At 42.8% G+C, this 19,553-nt stretch overlaps 1 protein-coding gene across 4 annotated transcripts in view; it reads left to right on the top strand.

The window, feature by feature from the left end:
- Window positions 1–9,875: 9,875 nt before the first annotated feature.
- USP30 (ubiquitin specific peptidase 30) overlaps window positions 9,876–19,553 on the top strand; it is a 23,932-nt gene continuing 14,254 nt past the window's right edge. For 3 of the 4 annotated variants that reach the window (XR_011250030.1, XM_069558298.1, XM_069558299.1), the window contains exons 1-3: window positions 9,876–10,119; window positions 12,066–12,175; window positions 13,464–13,646. Coding sequence is in view for 3 of the 4 variants with exons in the window: in XM_069558298.1 (XP_069414399.1) it covers window positions 10,037–10,119; window positions 12,066–12,175; window positions 13,464–13,646 (376 nt within the window). In the remaining variant the exon portion in view is untranslated. The remainder of the gene's footprint in view (window positions 10,120–12,065; window positions 12,176–13,463; window positions 13,647–19,553) is intronic. The other variant, XM_069558301.1, reaches the window with a different exon arrangement.

Here is a 19,553-nt window from a genome sequence, read left to right as displayed (position 1 = left end):
CCCTGGTTTGCTCAGGGCTTGAGTTATAGTACTGAAAGCTCAGTGTCCTGGAAAGTGCTGGGTCTGAAGCAAACCTTGACAGTTGGTTCCTCTACAGCTGTAAGCCAGAGAAGGGTTTTCATGCCTAAAGGGTTTTGAGTACTCTTAGGTGCAAGATTTCAAACTATAAAACTCTTTACATAAAACTATAAGACTCACAGGAGTAGGTCTTCATGACCTTCAATTAGGCAATGGTTTTATAGACACGACCTCAAAAAGCACTAGAGACAAAGAAAAAAAAACAGATATGCTGGACTATATCAAAGTTAAAATCTTTTATGCTGCAAATAATACTATCAAGAAAGTGAAAAGACAACCAATAGAATAAGAAAAAATATTTGAAAACCGTATAACTAACAAGAGACTAACTCAAAATATGTAAAGAACTCTTGGAACTTAGTAATAAAAGACAAATAACTCAATTTAAAATGGGCAAAACATATGAATAGACATTTCTTCAAAGAAGACATGTAAATAGCCAATATGCACTTGAAAAGAAAAAGTGTAACAATGCTGCAATCAAGATACAAAATGTTTCCATCATCCCCAAATTTCCTCTCTGGCTGCTCAGACAACCACTAATCTGCTTTTATTACTATAAATTAATTTGTGTTTTCTAGAATTTATGTAAACAGAATCATAAAGTACATATTCTTTTCTGTCTGACTTCTTCATTCAGCGTGGCTTTGAGATTCATAAATGTTACCGTTTTTTAATAGGGCATTCTTTTTTATCACAGAGTAATATTCTATTGTATGATATGCTACATTTTACTTATTTGCTGTTACTAAGTCTCTTCAGTCCTGTCCGACTCTGTGTGACCCCATAGATGGCAGCCCACCAGGCTGCCCCATCCCTGGGATTCTCCAGGCAAGAACACTGGAGTGGGTTGCCATTTCCTTCTCAAATGCATGAAAGTGAAATGTGAAAGTGAAGTTGCTCAGTCATGTCTGACTCTTTACGACCCCATGGACTGCAGCCTACCAGGCTCCTCCGTCCATGGGATTTTCCAGGCAAGAGTACTCGAGTGGGGTACCACTGCCTTCTCCGACACATATACTGCTGCTGCTGCTGCTGCTGCTGCTAAGTCACTTCAGTCATGTCCGACTCTGTGCGACTCCATAGACGGCAGGCAGCCCACCAGGCTCCACCGTCACTGGTATTCTCCAGGCAAGAACACTGGAGTGTGTTGCCGTTTCCTTCTCCAATGCATGAAAGTGAAAAGTGAAAGTGAAGTCGCTCAGTCATGTCTGACTCTTTACGACCCCATGGACTGCAGCCCACCAGGCTCCTCCGTCCATGGGATTTTCCAGGCTAGAATACTGGAGTGGGGCGCCATTGCCTGCTACTTCTACCATTTCCCTTGTTTTCTACAGAACAGGTCTAATTGTGAAATAGTATTATACTTAAGAGACCCTCTGACTGGCCACGAATGCCATCCTCCAATGGATACTGTGGCCATGCAGTATCACATAGGAAGACCAGGTATGTCTTCTTTAAGCCCTGGGGATCAAATCTATCCCAGTTTTTCAGGATGCAGTTCAAGGGAGTGAGGCTGGAATTGTTAGCTCCCATCTTGTCCTGAAGAAATCAGACAAGCCCCCAAGATGAAAGGTTGTTGCTGAACCATGCAAAGACGCCAGGATTCTTGGCCTCCAGAGGAGAAGAATTCAATCCGGGGCCAGAGATGAGGCTTGATCACTCAGAGCTTTTGTGTAATAAAGTTCTATTAAAGTATAAAGGAGATAGAGAAAGCTTCTGACATAGGCATCAGAAGGGGGCAGAAATGACCATTTAAAGTTTTCCAAATTTGGAGCTCTTATGAATACAGTAACTGTGAGCATTCATATACAAGTCTTTCTATAGATTTACATTTTCATTTCTTTTGGGTAAATAAATACTGAAGAGTGAAATGGTTGGGTCACTGTGGTAAGGTTATGTTTATCTTCATAGCAAACTGCTAGCTTTCCAAAGCATTTATTGTCGTTGTTTAGTCACTAAGTTGTGTCCGACTCTTTGCGACCCCATGGACTGTAGCCCCCCAGGCTCCTCTGTCCATGGGATTTCCCAGGCAGGAACGCTGGGGTAGGTTGCCATTTGCTTCTCCAGGGGATCTTCCCAACCCAGGGATGGAACCCACATTTCTTACATCTGCTTCATTGCAGGTGGGTTCTTCACCGCTAGCGCCACCTGGGAAGCATACGTATCATTTTACATCCCCATCAGTGATGTATGAGAGAGTTCCAGTTGCGCTTCAAATCCTTAACCAACAAACCGTATTGACCATTTCTTTAACTGTCATCATTCTAATATAGTGTCTTGTGGTGTTAATTTTTGTTTCCCTTGTGACAAATTATGTTGACCATATTTTCATGTACCTATTGGCCAATTACATACCTTTTTTTGGTGTGCAATGTCTGTCCAAATATTTTGACAGTTTGGGGAAAATTGTATGTCTTATTACTGAATTGTAAGATGTCTTTACACATTATGGATGCAGGTCATTGTTAGATGTGTGCACCCTTAAAATTTTCTGAAATTTGTGTCATACCTTTTCATTTTCTTAACAGTATCTTTCAAAGAAAATGTTTAAACTTAAATAAGATTGAGGTTATCAGATATTTTTTCTTTTCTAATTTGGGCTTTTGTGACCTAAGAAATCTCTGGGGTTTATATATATATATTTGGCTGTGCTGGGTCTTAGTTGTGGCAAAGAAATCTTTGTTTACCTGAAGGTTGCAAAGATTTTTCTCCTACAAGAAAACCTCCTTAGAGAGTTTTATAGTTTTAGCTTTTAGCTTTTAGTTTTATAGTTTTAGCTTTTAGCTTTTATGCTAAAACTATAAAATTTCCAGTAAGTCTAAGTGTTTCATTACATTCTTTCACAATAATATGCCCTCTATATTTTAGGTATCCTTCCTTTTCTCCTGATCTCTATGGGTTATTTGGCCATGGAGGAATGGCATATCTTGCAAAAATGTATGAATGGGAAGACCGGAGACAGGGCTTGCATTCTGTGATAGCATTTGTGACCTTAGACAGGCCTGGGCACCTGTACGTGGCTCAGTGTTCTCATCTGTAAGAGTGGCGCTGATCAGACCTTAGCCTGCCTGCTGCCCAAGAATGCGGTGAGGCTGGGAGGAGATGCTACAGGTGCCAGCACTGAGAGCTGGTCCAGCTTCAGAGAAAACGTGGGGTGCGATAGCTCTTATCATTTTCCGATAATCTCGATTTCTCTATCTCAGCATTTTGCCTAAGATAGAGGGTACTACACTTCATTCTGAGCGTAAGGAAGATGATTTTAGTTGATACATGGGGTAAACAGTTATACTACTTAAAATAAATACAGCTACTTATTTTTATATATATTAGAAAAATATATTTGTCCAAATATGAAAACAAATTAAAAACAAAAGAAATTTAAAAATATTTATGTAGTAAAAATAAAAATTAAAAATAAATAAATAAAATAAAATATTTATGTGATATAGGCACCCCAGGTGAAAAAACAAAGCTAATTAAATTAAATAGTAAAGGTGATGTCTGAATATGACCAAAAAAATTAAAGATGTTATCCAAACAACAGCAGTTTGTCAAAATGCAGATGCGTGAGTATCACACTGATACCTTCTAATACATTTGGCTGAGATGGAGCCAAGAACATGCACCTTTTTTTGTTGTTGTTATTTTCATTCATTTTATTTTTTAGATTCCACATATAAGTGAAAAATATACAGTATTTGTCTTCCTCTGTCTGGCTTATTTCGTTATGTGTAATATCCTTCAGGCCCATCCACATTGTTGTAAATGGCAGATTTTTGTTCTTTTTTATGGCTGAGTAATATTCCACATCTTTATCCATTCATCTGTTGATGGACACTTAGGTTGCTTCCATTTCTTGGCTATTGTGAGTAAATGAATAATGCTGCTATGAACAGTGGGGTGCACATATCTTTTCAAATTAGTGTTTTTGCTTTCTCAGAATATATACCCAGGAGTGGAATTGCTGGATCACATGGCAACTGCAATTTTCATTTTTTAAGCAAGCTCGGAACTGTTTTCCGTAGTGACCACACCTATTTACATTCCCTACAAAAGTGTATGAGCAGGGACCTGTAATTTTAACCAGGAAGTCAGGGGATTTTTGAGCTAGGTGGTATAAGGCCCACATTTTAAAGAACACTGTTTCCAGTGTCTTAGTTATCTATAGCTGCATAACAAATTATCCCGAAACTTAGGACCTTTGAAAAATATTAACAGTTATTATCTCACACAATTTCTCTGGATTGGGAATCCAAGAGCCAGTTATCCGGGTGGTTGTAACTCAAGGTTGCTCATGAGGCTTCAGTCAGATATCAGCCAGGGTTGTGGTCTCATCTGAAGATTTGAATGAGACAGGAGGCCCATTTTCAAGGTGGTAGACTAACATGGTTGATAAGTTAGTGATGACTGTTGGCAGGGGCTTCAGTTCTTAACAGGTAGATCTCTCCATAAGAATATCCTCTCCTAAAAGGAAGCCCTCTTGCACTCTTGATGGGAATGTAAATTGCTACAACTACTATGGAGAACAGTATGGAGATTCCTTAAAAAACTAGGACTGAAACTATTATATGACCCAACAAACCCATTACTGGGCATATACCCCAAGAACACCATAATTGAAAAAGACACACGTACTCCAGTATTCATTGCAGCACTATTTACGACAGCCAAGACATGGAGTCAACCTAGATGTCCACTGACAGATGAATGGATAAAGAAGTGGTGGTACATGTATGCAATGGAATATTACTCAGCCATAAAAAGGAATGAATTTGAGTCAGTTCTAGTGAGGTGGATGAACCCTGAGCCTGTTATACAGAGTGAAGTAAGTCAGAGAGAGAAAAACAAATATATATTAGTGCAAATATATGGAATCTCGAAAAATGGTACTGATGAACCTGTTTGCAGGGCACAAATAAAGAGGCAGACACAGAGAACACACTTGTGGACACAGTGCGGGAAGGAGAGGAAGGGATGAATCGGGAGGGCAGCATTGAAACATGTACATTACCATATGTAACCTAGTTAGCTAATGGGACAGCTGTGTAAAACCAATAGCTAACGCATAACACAGTTTGCGTAACAGGGTGCTCTGTGACAACCTAGCGGGGTGGAATGGGGTGGTGGTGGGAGGGAGGTTGAAGAGGAAGGGGACATAGGTATACTTATGGCTGATTTGCCGTGTTGTATGGCAGAAACCAACACAGCATTGTAAAGCAATTATCCTCCCATTGAAAATAAATCATAAAAAATAAGGAAAAAGGCAGATCCTCTCCTGAGCATCTTCACAACCAACATAGTGAGTGGCTTCTTCCATAGCAAGTGGTCCAAGAGAAAGCAAAGTGGATACAGGACTGTCATTTATGACCTGACCTTGAAATTTACATACCAACCTTCTCACAGTAAAAAGATAAAATGTAAAAAAATATTATGTATTTTTTTTGGCCATGCTGGGTCTTCATTGCTGTGTGTGGGCTTTCTCTAGTTGTGGCGAGCGGCGGCTACTCTCAAGTTGCGGGGCACCAGCTTCTCTTTGTGGTGGCCTCTCTTGTTGCGGAGCATGGGCTCTAAGACATGTGGGCTTCAGTGATTGTGGTGAATGGGCTTAGTTGCCACTCTGAATGTGGGGCTTCCCTGATCAGGAATCGAACCATGTCCCCTGCACTAGCAGACAGATTCTTAACCTCTGGACCACCAGAAATGTCCCTCACAATAATCATTTGGTTACATATGTCCACTGTATTTAACATGAGATGTGTGAATCCAGGATACGTAAGGTCTTCGGGGTCATGTCTTGGAGGCTGGCTACTATACTCAGCTTCCCTTCTATGTTGTTCTGCATGTTTGAAACTCTCAGAAAAGACAGTTGGAAAAAAAACACAGAGTCTCTGCCAGGAAATGAGGCGACTAGTTTAACTGATGGCAGAAGTTAATTCTGCTATCAGTGAACTCTTCTGGGCCTCAGTTTCCTCACCAGTCAATGAACTGACCTCTGATGGCCTCTTCGGTCAAGATCATTCCTGATTAGAAAAATAAATAATGGTGACTCGTAAGATATTATGATCAGATGTTCTGGGAACCAATGTGCTGTAGTCTTACAGGACTTCTGTTTGAACAGGAGAAAGTGACTTTGAAACTACTGCCATTCTTTGTTACTGGAAAATGAAACAGGAGTCTAGTCACTCTTTGACAACATATACATTCACAGCAGATAGGAGGAGACATGCAAAAACACATAAACGAGTTCTTAGAAACTTTTATGGGCTTGCTGGTTTTAGAAAGTTAACACATGTGAAATACGAATTGATCAACCACATAAATTAGGTAGCAATTCCCACAATTATTTATTGCAAATTTATTATTTTTATAAAGGATTTATATTGAAGAGCTACCTAGGAAGGCTTAAATGTGGGTTTATTGTGAGGATCTGAGAGGTAAGGTGAGCTTAAAAACTGGGTTTTAGGGTCTCTCTGGAGACTGGAGATCCTACCAGAAAAGGAGGGTTTCAGTTACAAAGGTTGCAACAATTTAGAGCTGCTGCATAGAGATACACTTATATAGTTATCTCTTAAAAGTGTTTCTAGTTATGAAAGAAATAAATGATCATGATAGAAAATCAGATAATAAGAAAAGCATTCGGAAGAAAATAAAACTTACTACTGATCTACCACAAAGAGAGAACCAGAGTTGCCATTTGGGGACTATAGCCTTCCAGCCATTTTTTGACACAGGGACAGTTAAACAAAGATGTCTTCTTACAAATTTGGGCGCATGTTTATCCTATTAAGTTGCCTGCTTTTTTAATTTTCATGAGCTTCTAATGAATTTTTTTTTACAGGAAGGAACGTCAATTTTGATGCTGTCTTCCCACTGTAGTTTTTTAAATTAATGTATTCATTTGTCTGTGTTAGGTCTTAGTTGCAGCATAGGAGATCTTTTGTTGCTGCATTAGGCCTCAGTAGTTCTGGCTTGCGCTGACTTGTTTGCCTCCCAGCATGTGGGATCTTATTTCCCAGACCAGGGATCAAATTCACGTCCCCTGCATTGCAAGGTGGATTCCTAACCACTGGACGACCATGGAAGTCCTACCCCTGTGTTTTAGTGATGCTTTTCAAGTTTAAAGTTTTTAAATTGTTTTTGGATTTTTTCTTATTTTTTGAATAATAATGCACGCACATGGCACAAAATTCCCAAGGACAAAAGGTTGCCCTCAATCCCACAGCTGCCTTATCAGAGGCCAGCAGTGTCTCCAGTTTCTTAATTATCTCTATGTTTATAAACATTTATTCTCACACAATTAAAAGCATTCTCTTCGATTGCCTTGCACCTTACTGTTTCTGCCTTAACAATGAATCTTAGAATCTCCCTTATCAATACACAAGAGCTACAGTATTATTTTCATAGCATATAGTATTCCACTGTATGGGATTACTATAATTTTTCTAGGTATTTAGATTTCTTCTCATTGTTTATTATTCATAACAATGCTGCAATAAACACCTTTATTCTTATGTGTGTGTGTGTGATAAATAGATTACTCTGTAGATCACAGGGTATGCAGATTCGCCATTTTTGTAAATAGTCCAAACTGCCCCGGATGAAGGTGGTACCCATTTACTCTCCCACAGGGATGCAGTATCTTTCTCTGAGGCACATGGGCTCAGTAGTTGCCACGGGCAGGCTTAGTTGCTCTGCAGTATGTAGAGTCTTAGTTCCCTGACCAGGGATTCAACCCAAGCCCCCTGTATTGCAAGGCAGATTCTTAACCATTCAACCACCAGGGAAGTCCCCTGAAGTAGAAATTTTAATAGAACCTACTTGGTGGGTTTGTTGGGAGGATGGAATAGGACAGTGCACACAGGTATTCAGCACAAGGATCTAGCCGCTAGCAAATGTTTGGCAAGAGGTTTCAATTATTATGTTTATAGACAAAGGAAGTGTGAAACCCAGTGTACTAGTCAGGATGCTCCATATTTCTCAATTTTAATTTTTAGTAGTGTAAGTATAATTAGATATAGTGTACATGAACAAAAGCTTTATAATTTTTAGGGTCCTGAGATGAAAAACTTTGAGAATCACTGAACCAAAACATTGATTTCTTTACTAAAGCAGTTGCAATTACTTGCTCCGGAGTTGAGGGAATTGATTAAAAGGGAGGGCAAGTTCTCTCTGGCTCCAATATTATCCAGTGTAGTAGCTCCTAGTCACACGCGGCTGTCGAGAACATGAAACACAGCTGGTGCAAATGGTGAGGTATTTGGTACAAACGTGAAAAGCGTTAGTTGCTCAGCCATGTCTGACTCTTTGTGATCCCATGAACTGTATGTTGTTTAAGTTATGTTTAAGTTGGCTTAAAACTCAACATTCAAAAAACTAAGATTGTGGCATCCGGTCTCATACTTCATGGCAAATAGATGGGGAAACAATGGAAATAGTGAGACTTTAATTTTGGGGGCTCCAAAATCACTGCAGATGGTGACTGCAGCCATGAAATTAAAAGACGCTTGCTCCTTGGAAGAAAAGCTATGACCGACATAGATAGCATATTAAAAAGCAGAGACATTGCCTATAAGGGTCCACCTAGTCAAAGCTATGGTTTTTCCATTAGTTATGTATGGATGTGAGAGTTGGGCTATAAAAAAAGCTGAGCATCTAAGAATTGATGCTTTTGAACTGAGGTGTTGGAGAAGACTCCTGAGCATCCCTTGGACTGCAAGGAGATCCAACCAGTCAATTCTAAAGGAAATCAGTCCTGAATATACTTAGGAAGGACTGATGCTGAAGCTGACACTCCAATACTTTGGCCACCTAATGCAAAGAACTGCCTCACTGGGAAAGACCCTGATGCTGGGAAAGATTGAAGGCAGGAGGAGAAGGGGATGACAGGGGATGAGATGGTTGGAGGGCATCACCGACTGGATGGACCTGAGTTTGAGCAAGCTCCAGGAGTTGGTGATGGACAGGGAAGCCTGGCATGTTGCAGTCCACAGGGTCACAAAGAGTGGGACATGACTGAATGACTGAACTGAAAACAGAACTGTATGTAGCCCACCAGGCTCCTCTGTCTGTGGAATTCTCCAGGCAAGAATACTGGAGTGGGTTGCCACTCCCCAAGAATGTAAATTATCTCATTAAGAATTTCTACATACAAATGACAGTATTTTGAACATATTGGGGCAAGTGAAAGATACTGATAAAAGTAATCTACTGTTTTTTTCACTTTAATGTGGCTACTAGAAAATTTAAAATATGGCCTTCCATATATGCTATTGGACAGTGCTATTCTTGAGACACAGATTTGCCTGACAATCTTGTTTCCACCACTTACACCTGTGTCAAAAACTTACTATTTCTCTGAATTTCTTGCGTTTCCTGGGATGTAAAATGTGGATAAGTGCGAAGATTAAATATGAATAATGCATGTGAAGTACTTAGCAATGCACTGAATTAGACAATAGGTTTGGTGGCTGTTATTACTCAAGGTCTGATTAATCTATAGATGCCGTCAGGATGGTCCACACGCTCCTTAAAGGCCCTTCTGAGACCTGTTTCCACTCCGAAGACAAGTTGTGATCCCGCTTTCAGGAGGGAATCGCCCTCTTCACACCGAAAAATAAAAGTGAGCCACGGTCCCTTTTGCAAATGGGACATTTGTATATAAGAACGGGGCCCGAACTAAACTTTAAAACCAAGCGGAGGCCACAGGGCCTCCCTTAGTAACCGACGCCGACATCCGTTGCTAAGGGGGAAAAGGAAGTACAAGTTGTGGTCCTTCGACTCTAGTCTTCCGGTGAGAGCTACTTCCGGTTCTTCTGGCAGGCCGTCCTTCGGTCTACCCTCCCCGGAGGAGCTGGGACTTTGGCCACGGGTTCCGCCGCCTTGGGAGCCCTCGGAGGCCTGGGTCCGGCCGCGGCGACAGCGGCGGGGGCGGCGGCTCGCCTCCCGCGCAGCCGCGATGCTGAGCTCCCGGGCCTCGGCGGCGATGACCGCGGCCGACAGGGCCATCCAGCGCTTCCTGCGGACCGGGGCCGCCGTCAGGTGAGCTCTGGGGGGCGGGGCGGCCGGGGAGGCCGGGGCCGGGGCGCCTGTGGAGGCTCTTCCGCGCTCCAGTCAGGGTCCCCGGGGCCGGAGTGGGCATTCCGGAGCCGTCTGCGTCGGCAGGGCTGGAGGCCCAGGCCCTGCGGCGGGGGTGGGGGTGTCGGGCCTCCAGGGCCTCAAGGCAACGCCGATTCTGTCCGCGTTCCCCGGTTCTGCTGGGCCCCCAGTTTTATCAGTGCCCCCTCCACCCCCGTCCTTCCACCTGCCAGTGCCTCCTCCAGCCCTGTCACTGTCGCCAGCACTTCCAGGGAGACTCAGTCTTGTCAAGGCCCCGAATTCCGTGAGTGGCCTCTCGGAGCTCTCAGCGCCTCGGAGGACTTCCTGGACTCCCTCATCCTATCAGGATACCCCCCCCCCCCAGTTCTTCTGGGCTCCCCAGTTATGTCAGTTCCTGGCCTGCTAGGTTTCACAAACCTTGCCCAGCCCCGCAAACCTGCCATGATTCTCACAACCCTGTTAGAGTACCCCGAGCTTGCTAGTGTCCCCCCACCCCATTTTGTCAGTACCCCTCTTCCTCTCATCGCCCCGCCCCCCTCGTTTTGCCAGGGATCCCTTAGTCTGTATCCCTTATTAGTGACTCCTTATCTTGCAAGGGCTCCTAAAGCGATCAGGACCCCTTAACCTGTTATGGCTCCCAGGCTTGTTGAGATCCCCCATTCCCATCAGGACCTCCGATAGTATGAGTCCCCAGTCCTGCCAGGGTCCCAATGTGCCTTCTTTGTCTGCCCTCCTCCCACGGGCTCCAGGTTCAGAGCTGAGCACTATGGCTACCCTCAGCCCCCACTTCCTGCATAGGTTCTATGTATATTGTTTGCCTTATTTAGTGGAAATACATAACTGTGTGTGAAGAAGGTGTTTTAAACTGCTGGTGAAATTTCTTTACTTGTAGTAAAAGAATAACTTCAGTGTTGAAGTCAAGCTTCAAATGAAGAAATATTTAATATTTAGTAAATATTTAGAAGATCTTTATATGATTGTATAAAGACCTATTTATACATCTATTTATCTTTATACTTTATACATCTATCTTTATACTGTTGTATAAAGATCTCCCCCCATTTAATAACCTAAAAGATAAATCCATTTCTGTATTTCTCCAATCATGCAGTAAGTACTGTCAAGAACCTACTGTGTGATCTAAACACTTGGAAGCACTTGTTTAGTGTGTAAAACAAAGATCCCTGTCCCCGGGGACTTTGCATTTTAGTTGAGGGAGACTGAAAATAAACGTGGTGAATCAGTGAATGTTATGTTGGAAAGTGGAGAGCACTATGGTGAAAAGAAAAAGTAGAGCCGGGTAAAATGTCACGAGAGCAGGTTCTAATAGTTTGTTAGATGTGAGAGGGAGAGACTTTCCCGGTAGCCTAGTGGTTAAGACTGCACTTCCGCTGCGGGGGGCACAGGTTCAATCCCTGGTTGTGGAACTAAGAGCCTCCATGCCACATGGCAAGGAAAAAAAATAAAAAATAATTTTAAAAAAGGAAGGAGGGAGGGAATGAGCCAAGCAGTGGGACCTGGGGGAAGAGCACCCTGGGCAGAGAGGGCAGCCAGGCAAAGGCCCTGGGGCAGGAGCATGGCTTTGGCTGGGGCGGTGGCCAGTGTGGTGGTAGAATGAGAGAGAGAGCAGGAGGAAAGCCCTGGACCCCGCTCTCGAGTGAGGTGGGGCTTGGGGAGGTTGTGCTCTGACTTAGGTTTTAAATCCTAATATCTGTGTCTGTAGATTTTCAAGACATATCCTATACTGTATGTTGCTTTAATTTGAAAGCTAGGTATTTGGTGGGCCAGTGGGTTAATTTAATGAAATGTTATATCTGTGTACCTGTCCCTATATATACACGTGTTGTATTTGTCATGAGGAAAGACAGTCAACTTATTTTCCTTTTTAGATACAAAGTCATGAAGAACTGGGGTGTTATAGGTGGAATTGCCGCTGCTCTTGCAGCAGGAATCTATGTTATTTGGGGTCCCATTACAGAAAGAAAGAAGCGTAGAAAAGGTAAGAATGAAGCCTTTGCATCATAGTCTGTAGACTCGACCCAAACCTTTCATTATTCAAAAACATTACCAAAGGGGGAGGACATGTATGGTTCTCTTGTGTCTTCAATTTTGTCAACAGTATTTGCTTTTAAGCAGAAGTTAATTTTAATGACTCATTATTTTATATCCTGTAGTAAAAAGATTTCTATTTCACCCCCACTAAGGGCATGAGTTTGAGACATGCTTCGTAATGAGAAATTTCAAGTGGTTTAATTGTCTAAACGTCCTCATTATTATGGCCATTGTGTTTTTCAGCTGTACAGCTGCCTAATTGTGTGATGCCTTTGTGCTTTCACCAAATGGCTGCTAGTCACTAGTAAATGTTTCAAGTTCATTTCTTCATTAACAAAAAAATATATTTTCTTATTTTTAAAAATGCCCCCTTTTGTCAATGTTGCTCTACTTATATTGATTAAAATTCAGCCAAAATAAATATATAAAAGAGACAGATGTAGCAAAATATTGATCATTTTTAAAAAATGTATTTGTTTTTAATTGGAGGATAATTGCTTTACAATGTTGTGCTGATTTCTGACATACATCAACATAAATCAGCCATAGGTATACATGTGTCCCCTCCCTCTTGAACCTCCCTTCCACCTCCCACCCCATCCTGAATCGTTCAATTTGGGGATGGTTGTTATTGGGGTTCATTAGATATCTGTTCTTCTTTTGCGGATGTTTGAGAACTTTCATGATAAAAATTTTGTTTTTGTTGTTTTCAGTTTCAGCAGAAGAGGGAAGTATGTCAGATCTTGTTAATCTCTTTGCAGAAAGACTGATCAGAATGGCAGGAGCAGTGTCTTTTCCACTGATTATAAGAACAAAATCATTGTCCTGAGGGAGCAAGAACAAAACGATTGTTTTCTTCTGTTGTGAGAAACATTGCTTTCTTAACAAAGGAGAGAGAGAGAGTGAGGGAGAGAAAGAGAGAGAGGTTACTAAGTGTTTCTGTACATTTAATGTAAGCCAGGCTGTGCCAGACACTGTGGTGCTCTGGTGAGTTTCACAAGTCCCACGTGGCCAGGACCTGCCCTTCTGCAGCCTACGATCTCCTGAAGGAGCATCGTTAGGGCCAGGCCTCGGCTGGGACGGAACGCTTGGTCCCCTGGGCTCTGTGGATGAGGGCTTTCTGAGATTGGGGTCTCCAGCCCAAGGCCATGGTGCAGGAGCTCTGGGATCCAGATGGGAGAGGAACAAAGAGCCGGTCCAGTGTGATGTGCTGTTCTCTTCTCCCCCTCACTTAGGGCTTGTGCCTGGCCTTGTCAACTTGGGGAACACCTGCTTCATGAACTCCCTGCTGCAGGGCCTGTCCGCCTGCCCCACGTTCATCAAGTGGCTGGAAGAGTTCACCACCCAGTACACTGGGAGTCACAAGGAGCCCCCGCAACACCAGTACTTATCGTTGACGCTGTTGCACCTCCTGAAAGGTACTGAGTTGGAAATGGAAAGGGGATTGTGTGCGTTTTCAAAGCAGCAGCCCAGGTGGCAGGCGAAGGGTTAATAACCTTCCTGTAGGAAAAAAAATCACACACATTCTTATGAAAAAAGCACTAAGGGCCCAATAGATACACTCAGGCTGTTTTTTTTTTTAAAATCGAAGATGTAATCATTTATTTTAAAAATTGTCAGTTTAGTAATAGCTTTTTAAGGAAGAAAAAAAACCCCACTGCCATTTAAGCATTTGGATTGTAAGAAGTGCTCCAGTTTCAAAAACATCAAGGTTAAAAAAAAAGCATCTTACCCTAGGAAATGAGGTATTTCACAAAAACAATAATACAGATTGTATTTAGGTAGAGACAGGATATATCTGGGCTTTCCTTGTGGCTCAGACCATAGAGAATCTGCCTGCAATGCAGGAGACCCGGGTTTGATCCCTGGGTCAGAAAGATCCCCTGGAGGAGGGCATGGCAATCCACTCTAGTATTCTTGCCTGGAGAATCCTATGGAGAAAGAAGCCTGGTGGGCTACAATCCAGTCCTTGCGGTCCCAAAATAGTTGGACATGACTCAGCGACTAACACATAGGATGTATCTAACAAATAAGCAAAGTAAATATTCACTGCGTCCACCATCAAAGAAATATTAATAGCATAATAGTGAGGTACTGCTTTTTGGCCTGTCAGCAAAGATTCAAAAGCAGATCTACAATCCTGACCTGCCCCTGGGTGACACGTTCATACATGCTAGTGGTGTCACTTGGGACAGCCTTGGCGGAAGGCAGTGTGGAACCACATAGTAGCAGCTTGCAAAACACCCAGGACCATTTGACCTAGTAGTTCAATGGACTGCGATCTATACTAGCTGGGAGTGGAGTTTGTTCCCAGGGCAGGCAAGTTTGGGAATGGCCCTGTACTAGCCCTGAGGTTGGAAAGCCACCGTGTATATGGGCTTGGTAAAGGTTTTAGGAAGCCACCAATCTAACTTCATTAAAAAAAAATATATTGGAGTGTAACTGCTTTACAGCGTTGTACTAGTTTCTGCTGGACAACAGCACGAATCAGCCATATGCACACAGATGTCTTCTTGCTCTTGAGCCTCCTTTCCAGCCCTGAGTTCCATCTTCCCACTCTCCAGTCCACCCCCTGGGTCGTCACTGAGCACTGAGCTGAGCTCCCTGCGCTAGGCAGCAGCTTCCTGCTAGCGGTCAGTTTTACACAGGACAGTGTGTATGTGGGTGCCACTCTCTCAGCCCGTCCCACCCTCTCCTTCCCCCACTGTGGCCACAGGCCCACCCTCTACGTCTGTGTCTCTCTTCCTGCCCTGCAGATAGGTTCATCAGTACCATTTGTCTAGATTTCATAATAGGTATATGTTAATATGCAGTATTTGTTTCTCGCTTTCTTTCTTCACTCTGTATCAGGCTCTAGGTTCATCCACCTCACTACAAGTGACTCAGTTCCTTTTTATGGCTCAGTAATATCCCATTGTATATATGTATCACAACTTTATCCATTCATCTGTCGATGGACATCTAAGTTGCTTCCTCTCATTTTGTTTTTAACCACTTTTTTTGTTTTAACTGTAGAACTGGTTTTTCCTCCTGCAGCATCTGTACACCCCTACAGGCAGATACCCAAACCTGCAGATGCTCAAGCCCCTTATGTGAAATGTCGTAGTGTTTGTGTATAACCTGTGCACATCCTCCCATCAACTTTCAATAATCTCTACATTACTTATAATGTCTGATACGATGTACTGCTGCTGCTGCTAAGTTGCTTCAGTCATGTCCAACTCTGTGTGACCCCATAGACGGCAGCCCACCAGGCTCCCCCATCCCTGGGATTCTCCAGGCAAGAACGCTGGAGTGGGTTGCCATTTCCTTCTCCAATGCATGAGAGTGAAAAGTGAAAGGGAAGTCGCTCAGTCGTGTCAGACAATGTAAATTCCATGTAAATAGTTGCCAGTGCCTGGAAGATTCAAGTTTTGCTTTGGGGGACTTTCTGGAATTTTTTTCCCTGAGTATTTTCAATCTTTGGTTGGTAGACTCTGAGGATATGGAGCAAGTGGGTATGGATGGCTGAGTGTATGAGCAAAGACTTCCACCACCTTGTGTAATGGGGGTTTGGGGAGCAAGGGAAGAATGTGGTTATCCAGCAGTAGGGTGATTAAGCCAGCAATGGAATGTTACACAGCCATTAAGAATCATCTTTCTGAAGTGTTTTAGTTTTAGTTTTAATTTGGGAGAAGGCATCGGCTATCTTATTAAGTTTAAAAGAGCAGGATACAAAATATGGTATAATTTGACTTCAGGAAAGCGAAAATGTACACAGATAAAGGGTGGACAGAAAAAGGCCAAAACATTAGCCATGGATATTTTGGTATGGTGCAGGTGACAATTTTAAAAGATGAAAAAAAAACCTACTAAAACTTTCAATAATGATTGTGTATTATTAGAAAAAAAGTTGGATTTTGAAAACAGTTAGCTGAGTGTTGCTTAACCTGAGGTATGATCTCACTTTGACCAGAAACCGTTATGAAAAGCAAGTTCTCTTTTACATAAGAGGCAACTTGAAACTCTTTTCTTTTACTGCCCTGTTTAAAAACAAAAAAGATTACCATCCCAAAGACTGTGAAAAACTGGCATGTCCACATGGGTGTCCTAACGCAGGCTGGGTGCTATCACGACGGAGGGTTAGGTGTTGTCCTCTTGCCACATGCTGCCTGCTCTGCTTCTGCCTCTTCAGTTCAGTTCAGTTCAGTCGCTCAGTCGTGTCCGACCCTTTGCGACCCCATGAATAGCAGCACGCCAGGCCTCCCTGTCCATCACCGACTCCTGGAGTTCACCCAGACTCATGTCCATCAAGTCGATGATACCATCCAGCCATCTCATCCTCTGTCGTCCCCTTTTCCTCCTGCCCCCAATCCCTCCCAGCATCAGGGTCTTTTCCAATGAGTCAAACTCTTCTCATGAGGTGGCCAAAGCATTGGAGTTTCAGCTTCAGCATCAGTCCTTCCAGTGAACATCCAGGACTGATCTCCTTTAGGATGGACTGGTTGGATCTCCTTGCAGTCCAAGGGACTCTGAAGAATCTTCTCCAACACCACAGTTCAAAAGCATCAATTCTTTGGCGCTCAGCTTTCTTCACAGTCCAACTCTCACATCCATACATGACCACTGGAAAGACCATAGCCTTGACTAGATGGACCTTTGTTGGCAAAGTAATGTCTCTACTTTTGAATATGCTGTCTAGGTTGGTCATAACTCCTTCCAAGGAGTAAGTGTCTTTTAATTTCATGGCTGCAGTCACCATCTGCAGTGATTTTGGAGCCCAGAAAAAGTCAGCCACTGTTTCCCCATCTATTTCCCATGAAGTGATGGGACCGGATGCCATGATCTTCGTTTTCTGAATGTTGAGCTTTAAGCCAACTTTTTCACTCTCCTCTTTCACTTTCATCAAGAGGCTTTTTAGTTCCTCTTCACTTTCTGCCATAAGGGTGGTGTCATCTGCATATCTGAGGTTGTTGATATTTCTCCTGGCAATCTTGATTCCAGCTTGTGCTTCTTCCAGCCCAGTGTCTTTTATTTTGGTTTTTATAAATATAATTTTTAATTTCGTGATAAAGCCTGAATAAATTCTCCTTGTGAGAAGTTAAAGCATTACAGAGAGGCCTGAAGTTCTTTACCACTATCCCAGCCCTGTTCCCCTCCTTCCTTCCCGAAGCAAAAGATAAGTGTAACCTTCCAGACTATTTCTGTGCATTTAACTGCATTTCTACCTACCCACAGAAATGGTATATTATTTTGTTTTTTTATGACCAAATAATCTTATGTGCATTAGAGAAACAGCCGTTTCATACACATATCTCTCCCTCATTCACTGTTTTTTTTTCTTTTTCTGAATTTACTGGTCTCATGTATTTTGTCTTCTGTGAACTACTAGCTCATATCCTTTGCCCATTTAAAAAATTGTGGTAAAATATTCCTAACTTAAAAGTTAGCATCTTAATCATTTTGAAGTAAACAGTTCAGTAGTAATAGGTATATTGACACTGTTGGGCAACCGTGACCACTGTTCATCTCCAGAACATTTTCATCTTCCGTATTGAAACTCTACATCCATTAAACAGTAACTGCCTATTTTCACTACCCCCAGACCCTGGGCACTGCTATTCTGCTTTCTGTCTCTGTCAGTTTGACTGTGTGCCTTACTTAAGTGGAATCATACAATATATCTGTTCTTTTGTGCCCGGTTTGTTTCACTTAGCCTGATGTGTTCGAGGCTTATCCCCACTGGAGCATGTGTCCGAAGGTCGTTCCTACAGGCTGAATATGAGTGACTTTCCAGTGTGTGTGTGTGCGCGTGTGTACTATGTACACGCCGCATTTTGTTTACCTGTTCATAGGTCAGTGGGCGTTTAGGCTGTTTCCGCCTTTTGGCCATTGTGAATAGTGCTGCTGTGGACATTGGTGGCCATATATATCTGTTTGAGCCCCTGCTTTTGATTTTGGGGGGTTATATACCCAGATGTGGACTCACTGGATCAGATGGCAGCTCGTTTAATACTTTGAGGCGTCGCCACACCGCTTTCCACAGCGGCTATAGCCTTTTCCCTTCCCTTTGCACAGACGTTCCAGTTCTCCACGTCCTCACCAGCACCTGTTACTGTCTGTCTTTCTGATAACAGCCACCTCAGTAGGTGTGCAAGTGATGTCACTGTGGCTTTGATTTGCATTTCCCTAATCATAGGTCACGTTGAGCATCTTCTCATGTGTTTATTGGCCATTTATATGTTTTTTTAAATGTCTATTCTAATCTTTCATCCATTTTTGAAATCAGTTTTCTGTATTTTTGTTTTTGAGTTTTTAAGAGTTTTTTTTTTTTTTAATATATTTTGACTTTTAATCCCGTATCACATACGTGGTTTGCAAAACCTCATGCACCTTTGCAGCTGTGCCACGTCCCCCGTCCACTTAGCTATTGGCTTCTGGTGCCTTGTCTAGATAAACTGGCTGTAGTGAACCTCCTTGTACATGGCTGTCAAGAACACAGTCACTTGTTTCCCTGGGCAGATCCTGAGAAAGTCAGGTTGCTGGATTGTGAGACAGGAAAATGAGTAGACATTGCCACGTTGCCCCACAGTGTTGTAGGCAGAACTGGGCTAAAGGGGACGTTCAGATGTTCTTTGGGAGGGAAAAAGCTAACAGGGCTGCCTGGGGCTCTAGGAAGAGGGAAGGAATAATACCTCTTCAGACGGGTAGGGTAAGGGTCTGACGCCAGGGTTTATTGCACCAGTAACTGGCTACCAGCTGTCCAGGCTGCTGCTTCTCCTCAGGTCACCAGCCATGCTTCGACATGCGTAGGGTGGCAGTGTTCAGGGTCACAGCCATCTTGCCAGTTCACTGACTGCAAATCGCAGAGAAGAAACACCGGCTTAATTTATCTGGAGAGTCACTGAACTCCCAGAAACTGCACTGAGAGGCAGGCTTCTCCTATACTTTTATCTTCTTTATCTTATGGCAGTGCTGATTCAGTGTGATATATTGGTCCTTAATAATATGCTCAGGGAAGAGGGTGGTCAGGATCAGGAATCAATAAACTTTGGCCCTGGGGCCAAATTTGCGTGCCACCTGTTTTTGTGAATAAAACTTTATTGAAACACAGCAACCTACTCCAGTGTTCTTGCCTGGAGAATCCCAGGGACGGGGGAGCCTGGTGGGCTGCCATCTATGGGGTCGCACAGAGTCGGACACGACTGAAGTGACTTAGCAGTAGCAGCAGAAACACAGCCATGTCCATTTGTTTACATGTTATCTATGTAATATTACTTATGTATCTATGTAATATATACTATTACATACCATCTTTATAATATTGCATATCTATATAATATTAC

This window comes from Ovis canadensis, chromosome 17 (assembly GCF_042477335.2).
Source record: "Ovis canadensis isolate MfBH-ARS-UI-01 breed Bighorn chromosome 17, ARS-UI_OviCan_v2, whole genome shotgun sequence".
In the NCBI taxonomy this organism is placed as follows: Eukaryota; Metazoa; Chordata; class Mammalia; order Artiodactyla; family Bovidae; genus Ovis; species Ovis canadensis.
Note: the sequence above shows the minus strand (reverse complement) of the source record. Positions and strands in the feature narration are given on the sequence as shown.